This window comes from Dasypus novemcinctus, chromosome 18 (assembly GCF_030445035.2).
Source record: "Dasypus novemcinctus isolate mDasNov1 chromosome 18, mDasNov1.1.hap2, whole genome shotgun sequence".
In the NCBI taxonomy this organism is placed as follows: Eukaryota; Metazoa; Chordata; class Mammalia; order Cingulata; family Dasypodidae; genus Dasypus; species Dasypus novemcinctus.
In genome coordinates, this window is record NC_080690.1 from 17,385,161 (window position 1) to 17,405,426 (window position 20,266).

The following is a 20,266-nucleotide window of genomic DNA, read 5'->3' on the forward strand; positions in this document are numbered from 1 at the left end:
TAACTGCCTTTTTAAAATACTAAAAAGCAACAGTAATCTATATGTTTCTGCAATGGGGATCTAACTTGGCACTAAACCACATCAGGGATCAAAATGTGCCAACCTATGCCTGCTTTGACAGCACTAAAATTGGAACGATAGAGAGAAGATTAGCATGGCCTCTGCACAAGGATGACACTCACATTCACGAAGAGCTCCATATTTTTAGACCTGGTGGTAGGTGGTGCATTCATTAACCTTATACCGAAAGCATGGGCAACAAAAGAAAACATGCATAAATGGGACCTCCTCAAATTTAAACACTTTTGTGATTCAAAGGACTTCATCAAGAAGGTGAAAAGGCAGCCCACTCAATGGGAGAAAATATTTGGAAACCACATATCCACAAGGGTTTGATTTCCATTCTATATAAAAAGATCATACAACACAACAATGAAAGAGCAAGCAATACAATTTAAAAATGGGTGAAAGATTTAAATTAGACATTTCTCCAAAGAGGAAATACAAATGGTCAAAAAGCACATGAAAAAAGGTTCTACATCACTAGCTATTAAGGAAATGCAAATCAAAACTACAATTAGATATCATCTCACACCACAAAGAATGGCAATTAAAAAAACAGAAAACGGTAAGTGCTGCAGAGGTAGAGAAATAGGAACACTCCTTCACTGTTGGTGGGACTGTAAAATGGTGTAGCCTCTATGGAAAACAGTTTGGCGGTTCCTAAGGAAGCTAAATATAGAACTGCCATATGATCCAGCAGTTCCTCTACTAGGAACATATCCAGAAGAACTAAAAACTGACAAACAGTTATCTACACAAAGATGTTCATAGCAGCATTATTCACAACTGTCAAAAGACAGAAACAACCCAAGTGTCCATCAAACAATGAATAGGTAAACAAAATGTGGTATATGCATACAATGGAATACTACGCTGTCATAAGAAGAAATGAAATTGGGACATATATGATAACATGGATGAATCCTGAAGACATTATGCTAAGTGAAATAAGCCAGACACAAAAGGACAAATATAGCATGGTCTCATTAATATGAACTAAAACAAAGAATAAACGCATGTCATTATAACCTAGCCCATAGGTCATTAGGAGATAAGAGGACGGTTGAGAAGAACTACTGATGCTTAATCTATGTAGACATTTTAATTAACTTTACTGAAAATGTGTGGAAATGGATAAAGTTGATGGTAATACATTATAGTAAGTAGCAGCTGGCTTATAAATGGGATTGTGGCTGAAAAGGATAGTCTAGGGCTGTAAATGTCAATGAAAGAAAGCTAGAAAATAATCTAGAGCCTAAATAACACAGTGAACCCAGAAGCGAATGAGAATTGTGGCTGATGGTACAGATGCAGGAATGTCCTTCTGTAAACTAGAGCAGATGTGTGTCACTATTGCAGGGTGGCGAGAATGTGAAGAAACATGGGAAAAATACAATTGGAGTGACCTATGGACTGTGGTTAACAGCAATACTATAATTAGTATTCTTGCATCAATGTACTATGTTGATAAAAGGGAGGCTATGAAAAAAGTGTGGCAAATGTATGCTATGGACCGTAGTTGGTGATAATAGTCTGATGATGATATCTCATAATCTGTAAGAAATATTCCACCATGGTATGGTGTTTTGGTGAAGGGATGCTATACAGGAATTCTACACATGCACAATTGTTTTCTAAGTTTACAACCTCTGTAATAAAAATATATTCAAAAATAATAATAGGGTGGGTTGGGGAAAAATACATCAAATGTAAGATATGAACTATAGTTAGTAGTAATATTTTGATGATGCTCTTGCATACTTTGTAACAAATGTTTCACAACAATCTAAGGTGCTGGTTCAGAGTGATGTATGGGACCCCTGTATGATATTATGCATGTTTATTTTGTAAGTTCACAACTTTTACTATACACATTATTTATTTTCATAAATGGATGATATACTTCAATAAAAAATATATTTTAAAGAATGTGCCAGCCTAATCATGAGCATTTAGCACAATTTGAGATTGCAATTCAATACTATACTACATTCTAAATCAGTCAATCTTAACAGTTTTGCCTGCTGTATTTGTAGCAACCATTTTTCTCTGGACTATTCAAACAAAAAAAGGGAACTAACTCCTTTCTCTTCTGCACTTATTTTTAAAATTTTAGCTATAGTGTTTAACTGGCATGGAATAATAGAGCTGGAGTTCTATTTTTAAGGAAAACTAACACAGGCTAACTTCCATTTAATCTATTATGCTTTATTTTCAGAAATACACAATTATCTAAAGAAAAGATTCTTCTTGGTACTATGTCACTGTAACATTTAAAGAGATTTTTCTTCATCTAAACTAAAATACTGATTTGCATTGATCTTCATATTTCTATATATTTGTCATGACTGTATGTGCATTCTGTTTGGTATACTGAGCAAATAAACTTCCCATTTAAAAAAGGAAAAAGAAAAATAGTCTTGAGCCAAACAATAAAAGAAGAATCCTAATGATGAACTAGCACTGTCAGTCAAGCAAACTAGCTCAAGCCATCTGACTTCTCAAAGTCTTTGATTCATCAACTGAAAATCAAGGGCACAGAATTAGCTCTAAAAATCTATGAAAACAAATATTTGATGATCGTATTATATTCTATTTTTATTCTGTTAATGTTAACACTATCATTCATTATTAATTGAAATGTAACCTTCATAGATCAATACTGTCAAGCAGATCTGTACAAGGAACACCTAAATTAAACCAAACTTCAATAAGAAGCAAACATGATATACTATACTTAACTGAAATATAGCCATTAAGTTTGAGAATCTTGATTTCAGAAAGCAGCCGAACTGGGGATAGGATGTGGCTCAAGTGGCTGAGCGCCTGTTTCCCACATGGGAGGTCCCGGGTTGGGTCCCCGGTGCCTCTTTAAAAAAAAAACAACAACAAGGAAACAAATGAAAAAACCAACTCAGGTGACCAGATATGGCTTCCCACATACAAGGTTCCAGGTTAAATCCCCATTCCTGGTACCTCAAAAAAAAAAAAAGGAAGCAGAATCAAGGTCTTTAATCAAGAAAAGGAAAAAAGCTAACAGTTCAGGGTTCACTTGGCTACAGTTATAAAATGCCATATAGTTTAATAATATAGAGAAAACAGTATCATGAATAACATGAACATAAGCATCATTTTTTTAAAAGTCAGCTAGATACACTTCTTTTTCCTCCTTGTTCAATTCAATTAGTAGCACTACTCACTGATGACATAAATATTAGGGAAACTACTATACCAAGAAGTACCAATCACCATTTAACAAATGTTTGCCAAGCATTCTCTATATCAGGCATTGCAAAAGATACTGGGAATTGCCAAAGAAATCTTAACTTAAAAGTACAGTGAGGAAAACAATTTTAAAATTCCAGTCAAATAATAAAAAGGAGAAACCGCTGATGAATGACAATAAAGAAATTATATTTATAAGCCAAATTTTGTCATGGCAAAAGTCGTTCAATATATTTAGGTCTTTTTTTCTTTTTTTGAAATTATTTCTTGATCAGTCCAACTGCAAAAGCCTATATAGAAAGAGCTGTAGCACAGTAGAAGAAGTCTACAATCTCTCAACCAAAATCTTTAGGACAAATGTGATTCAGAATTTTTTTTTTTAAGATTTATTTTTTATTTATTTCTCTCCCCTTCCCCGCCCCGCCCCAGTTGTCTGCTCTCTGTGTCCATTTGTTGTGTGTTTTTCTGTGACCGCTTCTATCCTTAGCAGCAGCACCGGGAATCTGTGTTTCTTTTTGTTGCGTCATCTTGTTGTGTCAGTTCTCCATATGTGTGGCGCCATTCTTGGGCAGGCTGCACTTTCTTTCACACTGGGAGGCTCTCCTTACAGGACACACTCCTTGAGTGTGGGGCTCCCCTACGTGCGGGACACCCCTGCGTGGCACGGGACTTCTTACATGCATCAGCACTGTACATGGGCCAGTTCCACATGGGTCAAGGAAGCCCGGGGTTTGAACCGTGGACCTCCCATGTGGTAGATGGACACCCTATCCACTGGGCCAAGTCTGCTTCCCAATTCAGAATTTTTTTTTTTCCAATTTTAGTATATAGCACATATATGTCATAACTCACCCACTGTGTGAGTATAAAAGTTTAAAATATGTAAAAGAATATCTTCTATAGGGGAACAAAAATATAGTAGTAATATATGCATGAGAAAAGAGATTAAATCTAACACAGTGGCATACTAGGGAGGTAGTGGAAAATTATCAGGGACAAATTGATGCTCAGGAAGCTTCAGCAATACTGGGAATCTGATGTGGGAGCAGATGTGGCTCAAGGAATTGCAGATGTGGCTCAAGGAATTGGGTGCACGCCTCTCACATAGAAGGTCCCTGGTTTCTTTCCCGGTGCCTCCTAAAGAAGACGAGCAGATACTACAACAAGCAGATGCAGCAAGAAACTGCAAGGAGGAAAAGTGGCTCAAGCAGTTGGGCACTCGCCTCCCACATGGGTTTGGATTCCGGTCCTCCTAGAGAAGACACAAGCAGACTGACAAAGGAGCCATTGGGGAGGGGGGGAAAAAGAAACAAAAATAAATAAATCTTAAAAAAAAAAAAAAGACTAGGCAGTGGCTAAATGAATGATTATTATTTCCATACTTTTTACATCTGGAATATTTCATATTAAAAATTAAATTCAAATATATATATAATCTATGCAGTGACTGTTGTGAACCACAATCTGTAAAACATAACCTACTTGACTATTACAAATGTCAAGTATTTCTTCATTTTTCCAAATTTTTTTGTTTTTCAACATATGCAAATCATAAGATTCCTTAAAATACAAGAGCAAATCCAATCAATAATAATACACTCTATCCTTTGAGAAAATATAAAGAATAAATGTAATATATAAAGAACATAGCTGAGAATCCAAAAACACATTTTTATGATCTAGAGCAGCCAATATAGAGACCATCACATCCACACACTAAATCAGCTACTTTACTCCAAAGAGAGGTTCTCATTCAGCCTGCTCCAGAACTAAAACTACAAATTAGAAAATGGACGGGAAAGAGAAGATAAGGGTGGGTCAAGCATATGGAAGCTGTTTTAGGAAAGGACAGTGATAGAAGTTTAAAATGTTACCCAACAGCAAAGGAAGAAACAAAAACAAAAATGAAACAAAACCTAAATAGAGCAGAAACAATCATTCAAAAAGCATCATAGTCTGAGGTTACTTAGTTTGCTAGCAAAAAGCACTCAACTCCTTCTATATGCCTAAAAATATCAATAAATTACATACAGTACCATAATTTTTTAAGAGCAACATGATTCATTAAGAAATGATTAATATAAGACCAAGGACCTTGGTTCACCAAATGATTATGGGAAGGGGATATGGCTCAATTGATTGGGCTCCCACCTACCACATGAGAGGTCCCGAGTTCAGTTCCTGGTGCCTCCTAAAGAAAATAGTGAGCTGGCACAACGGGCAAGCTGATGCAACAGGATGAAGCAACAAGGAAAGTGGATATGACTCAAGCAATTGGGCTCCTGTCTACCATACGGGAGGTCCAGGGTTCAATTACCAGGGCCTCCTGGTGAAGGCAAGCTGGTCTGCATGACAGGCTGGCCTGAGCAGAGAGCTGGCCCACATGGAGTACTGGCCCACGCAGCGAGCTGGCCCAAGCAGAGAGCTGGCGCAGCAAGATAACACAACAAAAAGAGACACAGAAGGGAGACAATAAGAGACACAACAGACCAGGGAACTGAGATGGTGCAAAAGACTGAGCACCTCTCTCCTACTCAGGAAGGTCCCAGGATCGGTTCCCAGAGCCACTTAATGAGAATACGAGCAGACACAGAAGAACACACAGCAAATGGACACAGAGAGCACACAACAGAGGAAACGGGTGGGGGGGGTAATAAATCTTTTTTTAAAAAAGTACAAATAAAAGATGATGTAACAAGAGACATGAGGGAAACATAATGAGAGACACAACAAAGCAGGAAGTGGAGGTGGCTCAAGCAATTAAGCATCTCTCTCCCATATCAAAGTTCCAGGTTCAGTTCCCAGTTTCTCCTAAGGAAACAAGGAAGACAGACACAGCAAGTACAAACAATGAGTGGGTAGGGAGAAGAACATAAATAATCTTTTTAAAAATGATTACAGGGAAGCGGACTTGGCCCAATGGATAGGGTGTCCACCTACCACATGGGAGGTCCACAGTTCAAACCCCAGGCCTCCTTGACCCATGTGGAGCTGGCCCACGCACAGCGCTGATGTGCACAAGGAGTGCCGTGCCACTCAGGGGTGTCCCCCGCGTAGGGGAGCCCCACGCGCAAGGAGTGCGCCCCGTAAGGAGAGCCGCCCAGTGCAAAAGAAACCGCAGCCTGCCTAAGAATGGTGCAGCACACACGGAGAGCTGACACAGCAAGATGATGCAACAAAAAGAAACACAGATTCCCATGCCGCTGACAACAACAGAAGTGGACAAAGAACACGCAGCAAATAGACACAGAGAACAGACAACTGGGGCAGGCAGAGAAGGGGAGAGAAATAAATAAATAAATCTTTAAAAAAAAAGAGAGAAAGAGACACAGATTCCCAGTGCCGCTGACAAGAATACAAGTGGACACGGAGAACAGACAACTGGGGAAGAGGGAAGGGGAGAGAAATAAAAAAAAATAAAAATAAAAAAGTTTAAAAATAAATAAATAAAAATTACTATAAGACTAGTAATATTTAATGGGGGGGGGTCGGTGTGGACAGTATACAAAATCTTATCTATGGAATAGCCAACTTATAAAAGTCTACTGCAATGACTGTTTCTATCAATTTCTCCTTTTGTAGCTAACAGTTTACACTTAGTATTTCAATGGTTTTATTCAATGAGTAAGTGTATGTTTTATATTCATTATGGCTTGTACGCTATCAAAATAAAATGTCCCTCTTTGTCCTGTTGAAAAAATAACAAAAAGTTCAAATACTTAGAACAAGGATGGATAGTAAAAGTATGAGTTGTTGAGCTAGAGAGACTGTGGATAAATGTATTTCAATCTCAATAATGGTTATGTGATAAATAATGATAGAAAATATAGAGGGGGAAAAAAGGAAATATGAAATTAATTTAGAAAGACTTCTATCCAAAATAGTTAGGGAAAATTAGACTTTGAAGCTTAAACTAAATAAGATTACTGTATAATTTCAAAGAGTAACTAAAATTATAAATGCTTATTACAGGGAGAAAACTTATAAACAGAAGAGGTTAAAAATTATTTCATCCTTCCATGGCCCACTGGGTGGACTGTGGGAGAGTGTGGGCTATCGTGTGGACCACTGACCATGAAGTGCAGCGATGCTCAGAGATGTATTCACCAAATGCAATGAATGTGTCATGATGATGGAGGATAATGTTGCTATGGGGGGAGTAGTGGGGTGAGGGGGATGGGGGGTATATGGGGACCTCAAATTTTTTTAATGTAATATAAAAAAATGAATTAAAAAATAAAAATAAAAAAATAAAAAATAAATTATTTCATATGTCCCAGTTTTCCTCAAATGAGGGAAATGACTATTTTCCAAAATTTCCACAAATCCTTCTGGAGAATAAAGGTTTTCTTCACAGAGTAATACCATCTTCAGGCCATGGTTATCTTTTCACTTTGGAATGTCTGTTTCTCTCACTCACATATAAGCTTCCTAAGGCTAGACCCACTACTACCTTCCCCTTACCTAAAAGAATAGGAACTCAATAAGTTTACTGAATTCTAAATGCAAGAAGAGTCATACCTAAAGAAAACGCATTTGTGCTTTCCAAAGAACAACGAATAAAGGTGTATCAAGCTGCTCACCAAAAGTTATGGAAAAGGCAGCCAGACTCATCCCAGTCCACTATTCTACCCTTTCAGTTAAATTTCCCAATATTTATGAAATCACACAATCTGGCTGTGAACTCTCAGTTATGGGCAGCTTAATGCATACCCAACAGTTAAGAACACATAACCAAAATGCCAGGGATCCTGCTACTGTGTGGTCCTTCTTTTCCTGAACCTAAAGGTATTTAGGCTCTAAATTTTTACATTTTTTAATCCTAAATTGAAAATAATTTTAACGTTAAAATCACTTTCCTTTCTAACACAAGGTTTGTACCTAAAGAAGTCTTTCTTGCTTAACAATGAGAAAAGACTCCAGAAAGGATATCAGATTTCAATTAACTTTGCCATGATAACTATGTAACATAGATTTTTTTTTTAAAGATTTATTTATTTATTTCTCTCCCCTTCTCCCCCACCCCGGTTGTCTGTTCTCTGTGTCTGTTTGCTGTGTCTTCTTTGTCCCCTTCTGTTGTTGTCAGCGGCACAGGAATCTGTTTCTTTTTGTTGCGTCATCTTGTGTCAGCTCTCCATGTGTGCGGCACCATTCCTGGGCAGGCTGCACTTTAGGCGCTGGGTGGCTCTCCTTACGGGGCGCACTCCTTGCACGTGGGGCTCCCCTACGCAGGGGACACCCCTGCGTGGCACGGCACTCCTTGTGCACATCAGCACTGCGCATGGGCCAGCTCCACACGGGTCAAGGAGGCCCAGGGTTTGAACCGTGGACCTCCCACGTGGTAGACAGACGCCCTAACCACTGGGCCAAGTCCGCCACCGTAACACAGACAAGGGCCCTATGTAACACTAGGTAAAACTCTGCCAAAGAAGTTACTATGGTTTCCTTCTGTCCTTCTCCATATGGCCTATATTTTTATTATTAGGCTTCTCACAGAACAACTACCTCATTTTTTTTTTCAGTATTTTTTACCCCCCCCTTGCTCTCTGTGTCTATTCACTGTGTTTTCTTCTGTGTATTCTTGTCAGCGGCACCAGGAATCTGTATCACTTTTTGTTGCGTCATCTTCCTGCGTCAGCTCTCCATGTGTGGTGCCGCTCCCGGGCAGGCTGCGCTTTTTCGTGCTAGGCGGCACTCCTTGCGCGTGGGGCTCCCCTACACAGAGGACACCCCCGCATGGCATGGTACTCCTTGCACACATCAGCACTGCATGTGGGCCAGCTCATCACACGGGTCAGGAAGCCCTGGGTTTGAACCTTGGACCTCCCATGTGGTAGGCTTCCGGACGCCCTATCCATTGGGCCAACTCCACTTTCCCTGTTTTGTTTTGTTTCCACTTCATGTTTTTGTGGTTTTAGTTTTGTTTTATTTTTGGAGGAGAATGGTGGCAACTCTGCTTCCACTATTTGAAAAGGGAATTCGTCTATGAGTGAAGAAACAGGGAAACCAGTGTTAGCACATCATTGTTTGAATAAGAGATATTAAATCTGGTGATAAGCAGCTGTCACTGGAGAGGCAAACACTATTGTGGGACAAGGACAGTTCTTTCATCAAGTTTCACTACAGCCTAGAATGATGAAACACTTAAGACTATCCAACTTTGTATGCTCTGGTTTTGGGTTCACAATGCAACTTTCTGATAATTCTCAAGTACCTTGCCTCCCCAAGTACCTCTATACAAGAAATGGGTTGCTCCAGAAAATAAATAATTCACTAGAAAACACAATAACCCTTTCTGAATTACACACCACTGTTGATCTAACTTAAACATAAGTAAATCTAAACTAGACTGAATCATCTCTAGGTGAACTACTAAAATAGAATTTCTGGATCTTCAAGACTAAGAAAAAGGATATGGAATGTGCAACCACATCAAGATACCACCATGCCCTGTCTATGTAGCCAGCTGGCAATCATCTAAGAGGTTTCAAGTTCAATCTCCCTAAATTGCCTCAGTAATTACAGGAATCTTCAGTTATGCTTAATTATCTATAACTAAAATCCACCAAAAGAGAGATTTTAAAAAGATCATATAAATGCAAACATGCCTACTGAACAATTCAATGAAGTACATGGAAAGCAATAAAGACCAAAATAACAATGATAGGCAAACAAGAACAATGTCCAACTTGACACTAATCATTTTTCCCCTCCCCATCTTAATATATTAAGAAAAAATATGAAAGAGGCATTACAAAATTCTCAGAATTTTAATTTTTAAAAATATGCCCCAAAGATATAATATTAAGGAAGTTATTGGTGGATGATATAAATATAGATGTCTTAACTTCCGTATATATTCTTCTTTCAGATAGTGACCATGTACAAATTTTGTACTCTTTGCTTTGAAAACTCAAATTAACAAATCCACAAAAACAGATAAGGCAAAACTGCAAATTTTCAAACTAGTAAGATGTCATTTATTCAAAAGGACAGTCACATTTATCTTAGAGCATTTTTCTACAGGATGACAAACAGAAACATTAAAAAGTAATTTAATACTATGATAAACATACCCTAGCATATTCTTCATGAATCCAAGTTCTGTTAATTCTGAATATAAAATTCCAAAAACACAGTTAAAAGGAATAACAAGAACAGGGATTGGAGAAGAACATAGAAAATTAAGGAGAGTACAGTATTAATTTTTTTTTAAGATTATTTCTCTCCCCTTCCCCCCAGTTGTCTGCTCTCTGTATCCATTCGCTGTGTGTTCTTCTGTGACCACTTCTACCATTATCAGCGGCACCAGGAATCTGCGTTTCTTTTTGCTGCGTGATCTTGTTGTGTCACCTTTCCATGTGTGTGGCGCCATTCTTGGGCAGGTTATACTTTCTTTCGTGCCGGGCAGCTCTCCTTACGGGGTGCACTCCTTGTGCGTGGGGCTCCCCTATGCAGGGGACACCCTATGTGGCATGGTACTCCTTGCATCCATCAGCACTGCGCATGGGCCAGCTCATCACACGTGTCAGGAGGCCCTGGGTTTGAACCCTGGACCTCCCATGTGGTAGGCGGACGCTCTATCTGTTGAGCCAAATTTGCTTCCCTACTATTAATTTTTAATCCATGTTTTTGACATTAGTCAGAAAGGAAGGGAAAAAAGCTTCACTGACACTAACACCAAAAACTATAAAATATCTAGGAATAAATTTAGCAAGACAGCTTACAGGAACTATATGAAGTAAACTATAGACGCTTTACTGCAAGACCTAAAACTAGACCCAAACTCACCATATTAAGAAATCTTATTTTAAAAAGTCCGGTCTCAGGAAGAGGATGTGACTCAAGCAGATGGGCACTTGCCCCACATGGGAGGTCCCAGGTTCAGTTCCCAGTGCGTCCTCAAAAACAAACAAACAAACAAAAAAATAGACAACAAGCAAACAAACAAAAAAACCAACTGAGGGGAGCTCAGGTTGAGCTGGTTGAGCGCACTGGTCGAGCGCTGGCTTCCCACAGTACCTCTAAATGAATGAATGAATGAATGAATGAATGGCTGAAATTGATGACAATTTATGGACTGCTAGTAAAAATAATTCTTTTAAAAGTCAGGTCTGAACTGGGGTGGAGGGGGAAGGGGAGAAAAATAAATCTTAAAAAAAAAAAAAGTCAGGTCTGTAAAAATGAATATATAGAGAGAAAAACAGAACATCCAGAAAGAGATCAAACATGCACAAGAACATATGACAAGGTGGCATTTCAATTTGTTGTGGAAAGGATGTTCTATTTAGTCCTGGCATAACTGGCTCTCTAATAAAGAAAAAAATTTAAGAGGCCCTGCCTTACACTGTATAAAAGTTACTTACAGATGGATAAAGATATTAGTGTTTAATTTTTTTAAAACCACACTAAAAGAATATTTAGAATATCTGTACAGTCTTGGTGTGGAACAGACTTTTCTAAAACAAAGATTCAGAAACAGAGGAAAAGATGAACATATGTGACTACTTAAAATGGCTGCAGGACTTCCGGGAAGATGGAGGATTAGAGAGGCAGAGGGCTTAGTTCTCTACCAGAAAAACAGCTAGAGAACAGGCACAAGCATCTGGAAAACTCTTCTAGGGCTTAGGACACCAGGGGAAGGCTAGACACCACCTAGAAGAGGGGCAAAGGAAAGAAATCTCGCCTAGCTGGAAAAATCTTTTCAGTAAACTTGCAGTAGCAGCTCCTGGTGCCAATCCCCCATCTTCAAAGTAAAAAGCACTGGGTCCTCTGTCCCTGGCAGGTGGCAACAAACTGACAAGTGTTGCAGGGACACGCTTCCCCAAGAAAGGAGAGAGGGAGGGACACAGCCTTTGGCAAATTGAAATTTTGGCCAGCAAACTTGGTCTGCTGCGTTGAAGGGGTCACACACTTCCGGGCCAAATGGGGTCCTGGCGTTATTTTCCCTGAGAGCCCACAGGGAGCTAAAAATAATTTGCCTTCTCAAACACCCTCTCTTCTACCCTGGGCTGGGTGCTGAGGACAAAGAGGGAGGGAAGGTGTGGATGACCAAGGAAGGAAAGCAGCTTCTGAGAAAGTCTGTTTGTGAGGCTTGGACTGTCCTGAAGACACTGCTCCTGCACAGTTGCCCAGGCAGGGTTACAGTGAATGCATTCCCCCCTAGTATATGCAGTATGGGCTGAGAGGGCTGCCAAAGAGCACCACCTGCTGGTAGACCAAGAAATGCAAAGGGAAAAATAGTAAATAAAAGAGGCAATCTGGTGCCTTTACCACCCCCCTCTCCAAGGTCCTTGGAAATTAGCCTGCATCCCATGACTGGGTCCTTAGCCCTGTTTTGAGCAGTTAAACAGGAACAATCCTAAATATCTAGAACAAGTTGAACCAAGACCCAAACAACAGTGGTAGCATACAGCTACTTAACAGTCAAGCCCTACACAAGAGAGAAACAACATCAGAGTAAACGCAGCATCATAATCAGATGCCTAGACACCAGCAAAAAAAATTAAAAGCCATACCAAGAAAAGGAAGGTATGATTCAGGTAAAGGAACCAATCAAAGCTCCAGACGAGATAAAGAACTTGAAAATTAATCAATGATGTTCACACAAAACTCCTAATTCAAATCATGGGGTTGAAGGACAACATGGCTAAAGAAATAAAAGACACTAGGGCAAGCACAAAAAAAAATCTGAAACCTTGAATAGAAAAATAACAGCGTATGAGAATGAAAATTACAATAAGTGAGATTAAAAAAACAATAAAGGCATCAACAGGAGATTTGAAATCATGGAAGAATCAGCAACACAGGACAGAAAAGCTGAAACTGAAGAGAGAGAAAAGAGAAAAGAATGGGGGAAAAAAAATTGAGCAAGGGCTTAGGCAGTTGAATGATAGCATGAGGCACACCAAAATATATGTTATGGAAATTCCAGAAAGAGATGAGAAGGGAAAAGGGGTAGAATGAGGATTTTAGGAAATAATGGCCAAAAATTTCCCAACTCTCATGAAAGATATGAATATACATATCCAGGAAGCACAGCATACTCCAATAGAATAAATTTAAATAGATCTACCACAAGACACATAATATTCACAATGTCAAGAAAATTAAGAACACCAAAAGCTGGTTCTTTGAGAACAATAAAATTGACAAACCTTTAGACTAACAAAGAAAAAAGAAAAGACGGAAATATATAAAATTAGGAATGAGGGAAGCAGACTTGGCCCAAAGGATAGGGCATCTGCCTACCACATGGGAGGTCCGCGGTTCAAACCCCAGGGCCTCCTGACCCACGTGGAGCTGGCCCATGCGCAATGCTGATGCACGCAAGGAGTGCCGTGCCACGCAGGGGTGTCCCCCGTGTAGGGGAGCCCCATGCGCAAGGAGTGCACCCCGTAAGGAGAGCCGCCCAGCACGAAAGAAAGTACAGCCTGCCCAAGAATGGCACCACACACATGGAGAGGTGACACAACAAGATCACACAACAAAAAGAACGCCGATTCCTGGTGCCGCTGATAAGGATAGAAGCGGTCACAGAAGAACACACAGCGAATGGATACAGAGAGCAGACAACTGGGGGTAAGGGGGGGAAGGGGAGAGAAATAAATAAATAATAAATCTTTTTAAAAAATAAAATAAAATCAGGAATGAAAGTGGAGACATTACGACTGACCACACAAAAACAAAAAGGGTCATAAGAGGATATTATTTTTAAAAAGAGGATATTATGAGAAACTGTATGTCAAAAAATCAGACAACCCAGAAGAAATGAACAAATTCCTAGAAATGCACAAGTGACCAATATTGACTCTACAAGAAATACAGGGACTCAACACCAATCACAAGTAGAGATTGAATCTATCATCAAAAATCTCCCAAAAGGGAAGTGGATGTGGCTCAAGCAGTTGGGCAACTGCCTACCACATAGAAGGTCCCAGGTTCAGTTCTCGGTGCTTCCTAAAGAAGACAAGCAAGAAGCGAGCTGGCACAATGGGCTGGCAAGGCAAGCTGAAGCAACAATATGATGCAAGGAGATGATACAACAGAGACACAACAAGGAAACATAAGAGAGATACAACAAGTGGGAACAGAGGTGGCGCAAGCCATTGGGCACCTCCCTCCCACATGGGAGGTCCCAGGTTTGGTTCCCAGTGCCTCCTAAAAAGATGAGCACACAACATGCAGACAGTGAGTGCAAACAACAAGGAGGGGGATGTTGGGAATTAAAAAATATATATCCCAACAAAGAAAAAGTCCAGGACCAGAGATGGCTTCACAGGTGAATTCTACCAAACATTTCAAGAAGAATTAACACCAATCCTCCTTCAACTTTTCCAAAAAATTGGAAAGGAGAGAAAATTACCCAACACGTTTTATGATGCCAACATTTCCCTAATACCAAAGCCAGATAAAGATACTACAAGAAAAGAAAATTATTGACCAATCTCTCTAATGAACATAGATGCAAAAACACTCAATCCAACAGCATATTAAAAGAATTATATACACCATCAAGTAGGTTTTATTCCTGGTATGCAAGGGTGGTTCAAAATAAGAAAATTAATGTAATACACCACATTAACAAATCGAAGGAAAAACATCACATGATCATCTCGCTTGATGCAGAAAAGGAATCTGACAAAATCCAGTATCCATTTTGATAAAAATACTTCAAAAGAGGAGTTCAGGGAAGCGGATGTGGCTCAACTGACAGAGCATCCACCTACCACAAAGGAGGTCCAGGGTTCAATACCCAGGGCCTCCTGGCTCATGTGGTGAGATGGCCCACGTGCAATGCTGCAGCGTGCAAGGAGTGCCATGCCACGCAGAGGTATCCCCCTTGTAGGGGTGCCCAACGCACAAGGAGTACGCCCCACAAAGAGAGCCACCCCGTGTGAAAAACAGAGCCTGCCCAGGAGTGGCGCCGCACACACAGAGAGCTGAAGCAACAACATGACGCAACAAAAAGAGACATAGATTCCCAGTGCCGCCTGACAAGAATGCAAGCAGACACAGAAGAATACACAGTGAATGGACACAGAGGGGAGACAACTGGGAAAGAAAGGGAGAGAAATAAATAAAATAAATCTTAAAAAAAAAGAAAAAAGAAAGGTACAGAAGGAAAGTTCCTCAACATAATAAAGGGCATATAGAGAAAATCCCACAGCCAACATCATACTCAATGGGGAAAGGTTGAAAGCTGTCCCTCTAAGACCAGGAAAAAGACACAGATGTCTTCTGTCACCACTGTTACTCAATATTGTGCTACAAGTTCTAGCTAGAGCAAATAGGCAAGAAAAAGAAGATCTGAGAGCAGGGACATGAACAGACATCTGCACACCGATGTCCATAGTGACATCATTCACAATTGCCAAAAGATGGAGACAACCCAGTGTCTATCAGTTGATGAATGGGTGAACAAATGATGAGTGGGTGAACAAACTGTGGTATATACACACAATGGACTATTAATCAACAAAAGATATGAAGTCATGAAGCCTATGACAACAAGGTGAACCTGGAGGACATTATGTCGCGTGAAGTACACCAGGCACAAAAAAACAAATACTGTATGATCATGCTATTATACTGTGTAAACTCATGGATTAACAACTAGAATATAGAGAAGCAGATGTGGCTTAGGTGACTGAGCTCCCTCCTACTACATGGGAGGTCCTAAGTTTGATTCCCAGTGCCTCCTAAAGGAGACACGCAAAATAGCAAGCGGATGCGACAGGCTGGTGCAGCAAGCTGATGCAATAAGAGACACAAGAAGGAAAATATAATGAGCCACGATAAAGCGGGGAGTGGAGGTGGATCAAGCAATTAGACACCAACCTCCCATACACAAAAAAAATAACTAGAACATAGGTCACCAGAAAATAGAATGAGATTAGAGAATGGAAACCTGAGGGTTAATCTATGTAGACAGGTAAAAAGACTGTCCATGAATCTTTGGGAATGAATAGAAATGGTAAAAGCACATCATAGGATGTGTAATTATTAGCACTAATATATGGATATGAAAATAGCTGAAAGGGAAAGTAAGGACATGTATATCACTAGAAGGAAAACTAAGAAATGAAACATGGGAATTATAGTGTAGCGAATATTCTTGTGAAAAATAAATATGGTTAATAGACCATACATAAGAATGTTTCGGGAAACGGACTTTGGCCCAGTGGTTAGGGCGTCCGTCTACCATATGGGAGGTCCGAGGTTCAAACCCCGGGCCTCCTTGACCCGTGTGGAGCTGGCCATGCGCAGTGCTGATGCGCGCAAGGAGTGCCGTGCCACGCAAGGGTGTCCCCCGCGTGGGGGAGCCCCACGCGCAAGGAGTGCGCCCGTGAGGAAAGCCGCCCAGCGTGAAAAGAAAGTGCAGCCTGCCGAGGAATGGCACCGCCCACACTTCCCGTGCCGCTGACGACAACAGAAGCGGACAAAGAAACAAGATGCAGCAAATAGACACCAAGAACAGACAACCAGGGGAGGGGGGGAAATTAAATAAATAAATAAATCTTTTTAAAAAAAAAGAATGTTTCTCTCTGAAAAAAAAAATGTTACATGGGGTTAATACCAGGGTAATATTTGGGCAAAAATACAACCAAACTATGGACAATACTGTATATTAATATATTAATAATTATCTATCAATGGTAAAAATAAAGCATACTAAGTGAAAGAAATGACAAAAAGTACTACATATTGTATGACTTCATCTATGGAAAAGATGAATACAAATAAATTACAGAGACAGAACTAGATTAGCAGTTTTGTATGGCAGGGGAAGGATACAGACATTGAGAAAGGATACTAAGGGGCAGGGTTGTTTAGTGTTCATTTCTTTATGTTTTTGTTGTTTTTGCTTTTTTTGGAGTAATGAAAATGCTCTAATATTGAATGAAATGATGAATGCACAACTCTGTGATTATACCAAATGCCACAGATTGCACACTTTAGATAAAATGTATGGTTTATGAATTAAAACATAATAATAGGGAGGGATGGGGGAAAAAATACACCAAACTTAAATTATGGACTATAGTTGGTAGTAATGATTTGAGAGATGCTCTTTCATAAGTTGTAAGAATTTCACAACCACGCAAGGTGCTGGTGTAGGGTGATGTATGGGAGTCCTGTATGATGTTATGCATGTTTGTTTTTTAAGCTGATAACTTTTAAAATACACTTATTATTTATGTATGTTTGCATATCACTGATATACATCAATAAAAAATAAACAAAAAGACACAAAAGATGCCACAAATTAGGTTAAAAAATTAAATGAAAAATAAGTGTGCCACACAAGGAAGAAATTATATCTCATAAAGTGTTCCCACAAAAACAAATAAAGGACCAAAAGAAAAGAAAAATAGACTAAAGACATGAACAGACAATTCTCAAGAAAGGGAAATCAAGTGGTCAGTAAACTTATCAAGAGGCTAGGACAGCAATAGTCAGGGAAATTAAAGTTAAAACAAAATTGAGGGAAGCAGATTTGGCTCAACAGATAGTGTCTGCCTACCACAGGGGAGGTCCAGGGTTCAATCCCAGGGCCTCCTGACTCGTGTGATGAGCGGGCCCATGCGCAGCACTGATGAGCACATGGGGTGCCATGCCATGCAGTGGTGTCCCCCGCGTAGGGCAGTCCCACGCACAAGGAGTGCACCCCATAAGGAGAGCCGCCCAGCGCGAAAAAAGTGCAGCCTGCCCAGGAATGGCACTGTACATACGGAGAGCTGACGCAGCAAGATGATGCAACAAGAAGAGACACAGATTCCTGGTACCACTGACAAGAATACAAGCAGACACAGAAGAACACACAGCGAATGGACACAGAGAGCAGACAACTGGAGGGTGGCGGGGAAGGGGGAGAAATAATAATAAATCTTAAAAAAAAAATCGCGAGACCATTTATCCCCTGGTAGACTGTTAAAAATTAAATTATTTTACAACCAGTCATGTGATGACAAGGAAACCCCACTGCTAGTGGGAGCAGAAATCATGACAAGCTTTCAGAAAGTAATCTGGCAATAATCTATTGGTACTTAAAATATACTTCTCTGTTAAACCAAAATCCCACTGTGGAGACACTAGTTTGAAGAAATAAAAACATCAGAAAATAAGATTCCAGGTACAAGGATGCTGTTATCACTGATTACAGTACAAAATCTAGAAACAATGTTACAGATGACAGGAAAATAGCTGAATTATGGTACACCCATACTATGAGATATTCTAAGAGGGTTGTTTAAAAGAACAAAAGAGGGAAGCTCAAGTGATTTGGCTTCCATCTACCATACGGAGGACCTGGCATGCCCACGTGGCGAGCCAGTACCCGGCACAGCGAGCTAGTGCCTTGCGGCAACCTGTGAAGCAAGTCAGTGCCCGCATGGCAAGCCAAGCCCACACGGCAAGTGCAGCAAGGCATGCAGCAAGATGATGACACAACAAAAGAGAAAGGAAGGGGAAAGTCAAGGTGAGATGCAACAGAAACTAGGAGCTGAGGTGGGGCAAGAGACAGGGAACCTCTCGCCAAATCACTGGAGGTCCCAGGATCAAATCCTGGTGAATTCTAGAGGAGAAAACAAGAAGAGAAAAAAAAAGAGAAAGAGACACAGAAGATCACACAGCGAATGGACACAGACAACAAAAACAACGGGGTGAGAGGGAGAAAAAAAAATAAGAACAAGAGATGGAACAAGATGTGGCTCAAGCAATTGGGCTCCCACCTACCACATGGGAGATCTGTGATTTGTTTCCCTAAGAAGACAGTGAGCTGGCGGGAAAGGCAGGCACAGCAAGCTGACACAAGATGACACAACAAAAGACACAAGAAGAAAAACATAATGAGAGACACAATAAAGCAGGGATTAGGGGTTCCCAGTGTCTCCTAAAGAGGACAAGGAGGGCAGCAAGCTGGTGCGACAGGCAGGTGTGACAAGCCGACACAACATGATGATGCAACAAGAGACACAAGAGGAAAAACATAACGAGACACACAACAAAGCAAGGAATGGAGGTGGCTTAAACAATTAGGTGCCTCCCTCCCACATCAGAGGGCCTGGGTTTGGATCCCAGTGCCTCCTAAAGAAACAAAGAAGATGAACAGATACAGCAAGTGCAAACAATGAGGGAGTGGGGAGAGATAAATAAATCTCTAAAAAAAAAAAAAGATTAAAATTTACAGCACTAAAAAAGCAGACTATTGGGGAGCAGAAGTAGCTCAAGTAGTTGAGCTCCTGCTTCCCATGCACAAGGTCATGGGTTCAATCCTCAGTATCTTCTAAAAACAAGCAAACAAAAAAATCAACTCTCTAGGGAAACAGATGTGGCTCAAGCAATTGGGCTCCTGTCTACCATATAGGAGGTCCAGGGTTCGATTCCTGGGACCTCCTGGTGAAGGCAAGCTGGTCTGCATGGAAAGCTAGCCTGAACAGACAGCTGGCACACATGGAGTGCTGGCCTGCACAGAGAGATGACAAGCGCAGAAAGCCGGCCCACAAGAAGGGCTCCCGCAAGATGACGCAACAAAAAGAGACACAGAAGAGGGACAATAAGAGATGCAACAGACCAGGGAGCTGAGGTGGCTCAAAGGATTGAGCGCCTCTCTCCCACTCCAGAAGGTTCCAGGTTCAGTTCTCGGTGCCACCTAAAGAGAAGACAAGCAGACACAGAAGAATACACATGGAATGGACACAGAAAGCAGACAGTGCGTATAAAATAATAGGGGGGTAAATAAATAAACAAACAATTGTCATTAGGGAGCAGGGAGCTCAGTGGTTGAGTGCCTGCTTCCTGTGTACAAGATCCTGGGTTCAATCCCCAGTACCTCCTAAAAAAAAAAAAAAAGATTATTCGAAACCAAGAAGAGAAAGAGTAAACGAACTATCAAATCAATGAACTATCAATAATTTCCAATGTTGAGAGAAAAGTTCCCTATTTATTACTGGTTTCCACAACAAAGAATTATATA

At 40.3% G+C, this 20,266-nt stretch overlaps 1 protein-coding gene and 1 pseudogene across 2 annotated transcripts in view; one reads left to right on the plus strand and one right to left on the minus strand.

Annotated features, from left to right (window-relative positions):
- AP1G1 (adaptor related protein complex 1 subunit gamma 1) overlaps positions 1 to 20,266 on the minus strand; it is a 130,348-nt gene that overhangs the window by 103,145 nt on the left and 6,937 nt on the right. Inside the window, exon 2 of one of the 2 annotated variants that reach the window (XM_071209097.1) lies at positions 11,080 to 11,189. The exons of the other annotated variant lie outside the window; for it this stretch is intronic. Within the exon in view, the coding sequence (XP_071065198.1) occupies positions 11,080 to 11,082 (3 nt within the window). The 5' untranslated portion in view covers positions 11,083 to 11,189. The remainder of the gene's footprint in view (positions 1 to 11,079; positions 11,190 to 20,266) is intronic. 2 annotated transcript variants of the gene reach the window in all.
- On the plus strand, positions 108 to 206 carry LOC111763733 (U6 spliceosomal RNA; annotated as a pseudogene).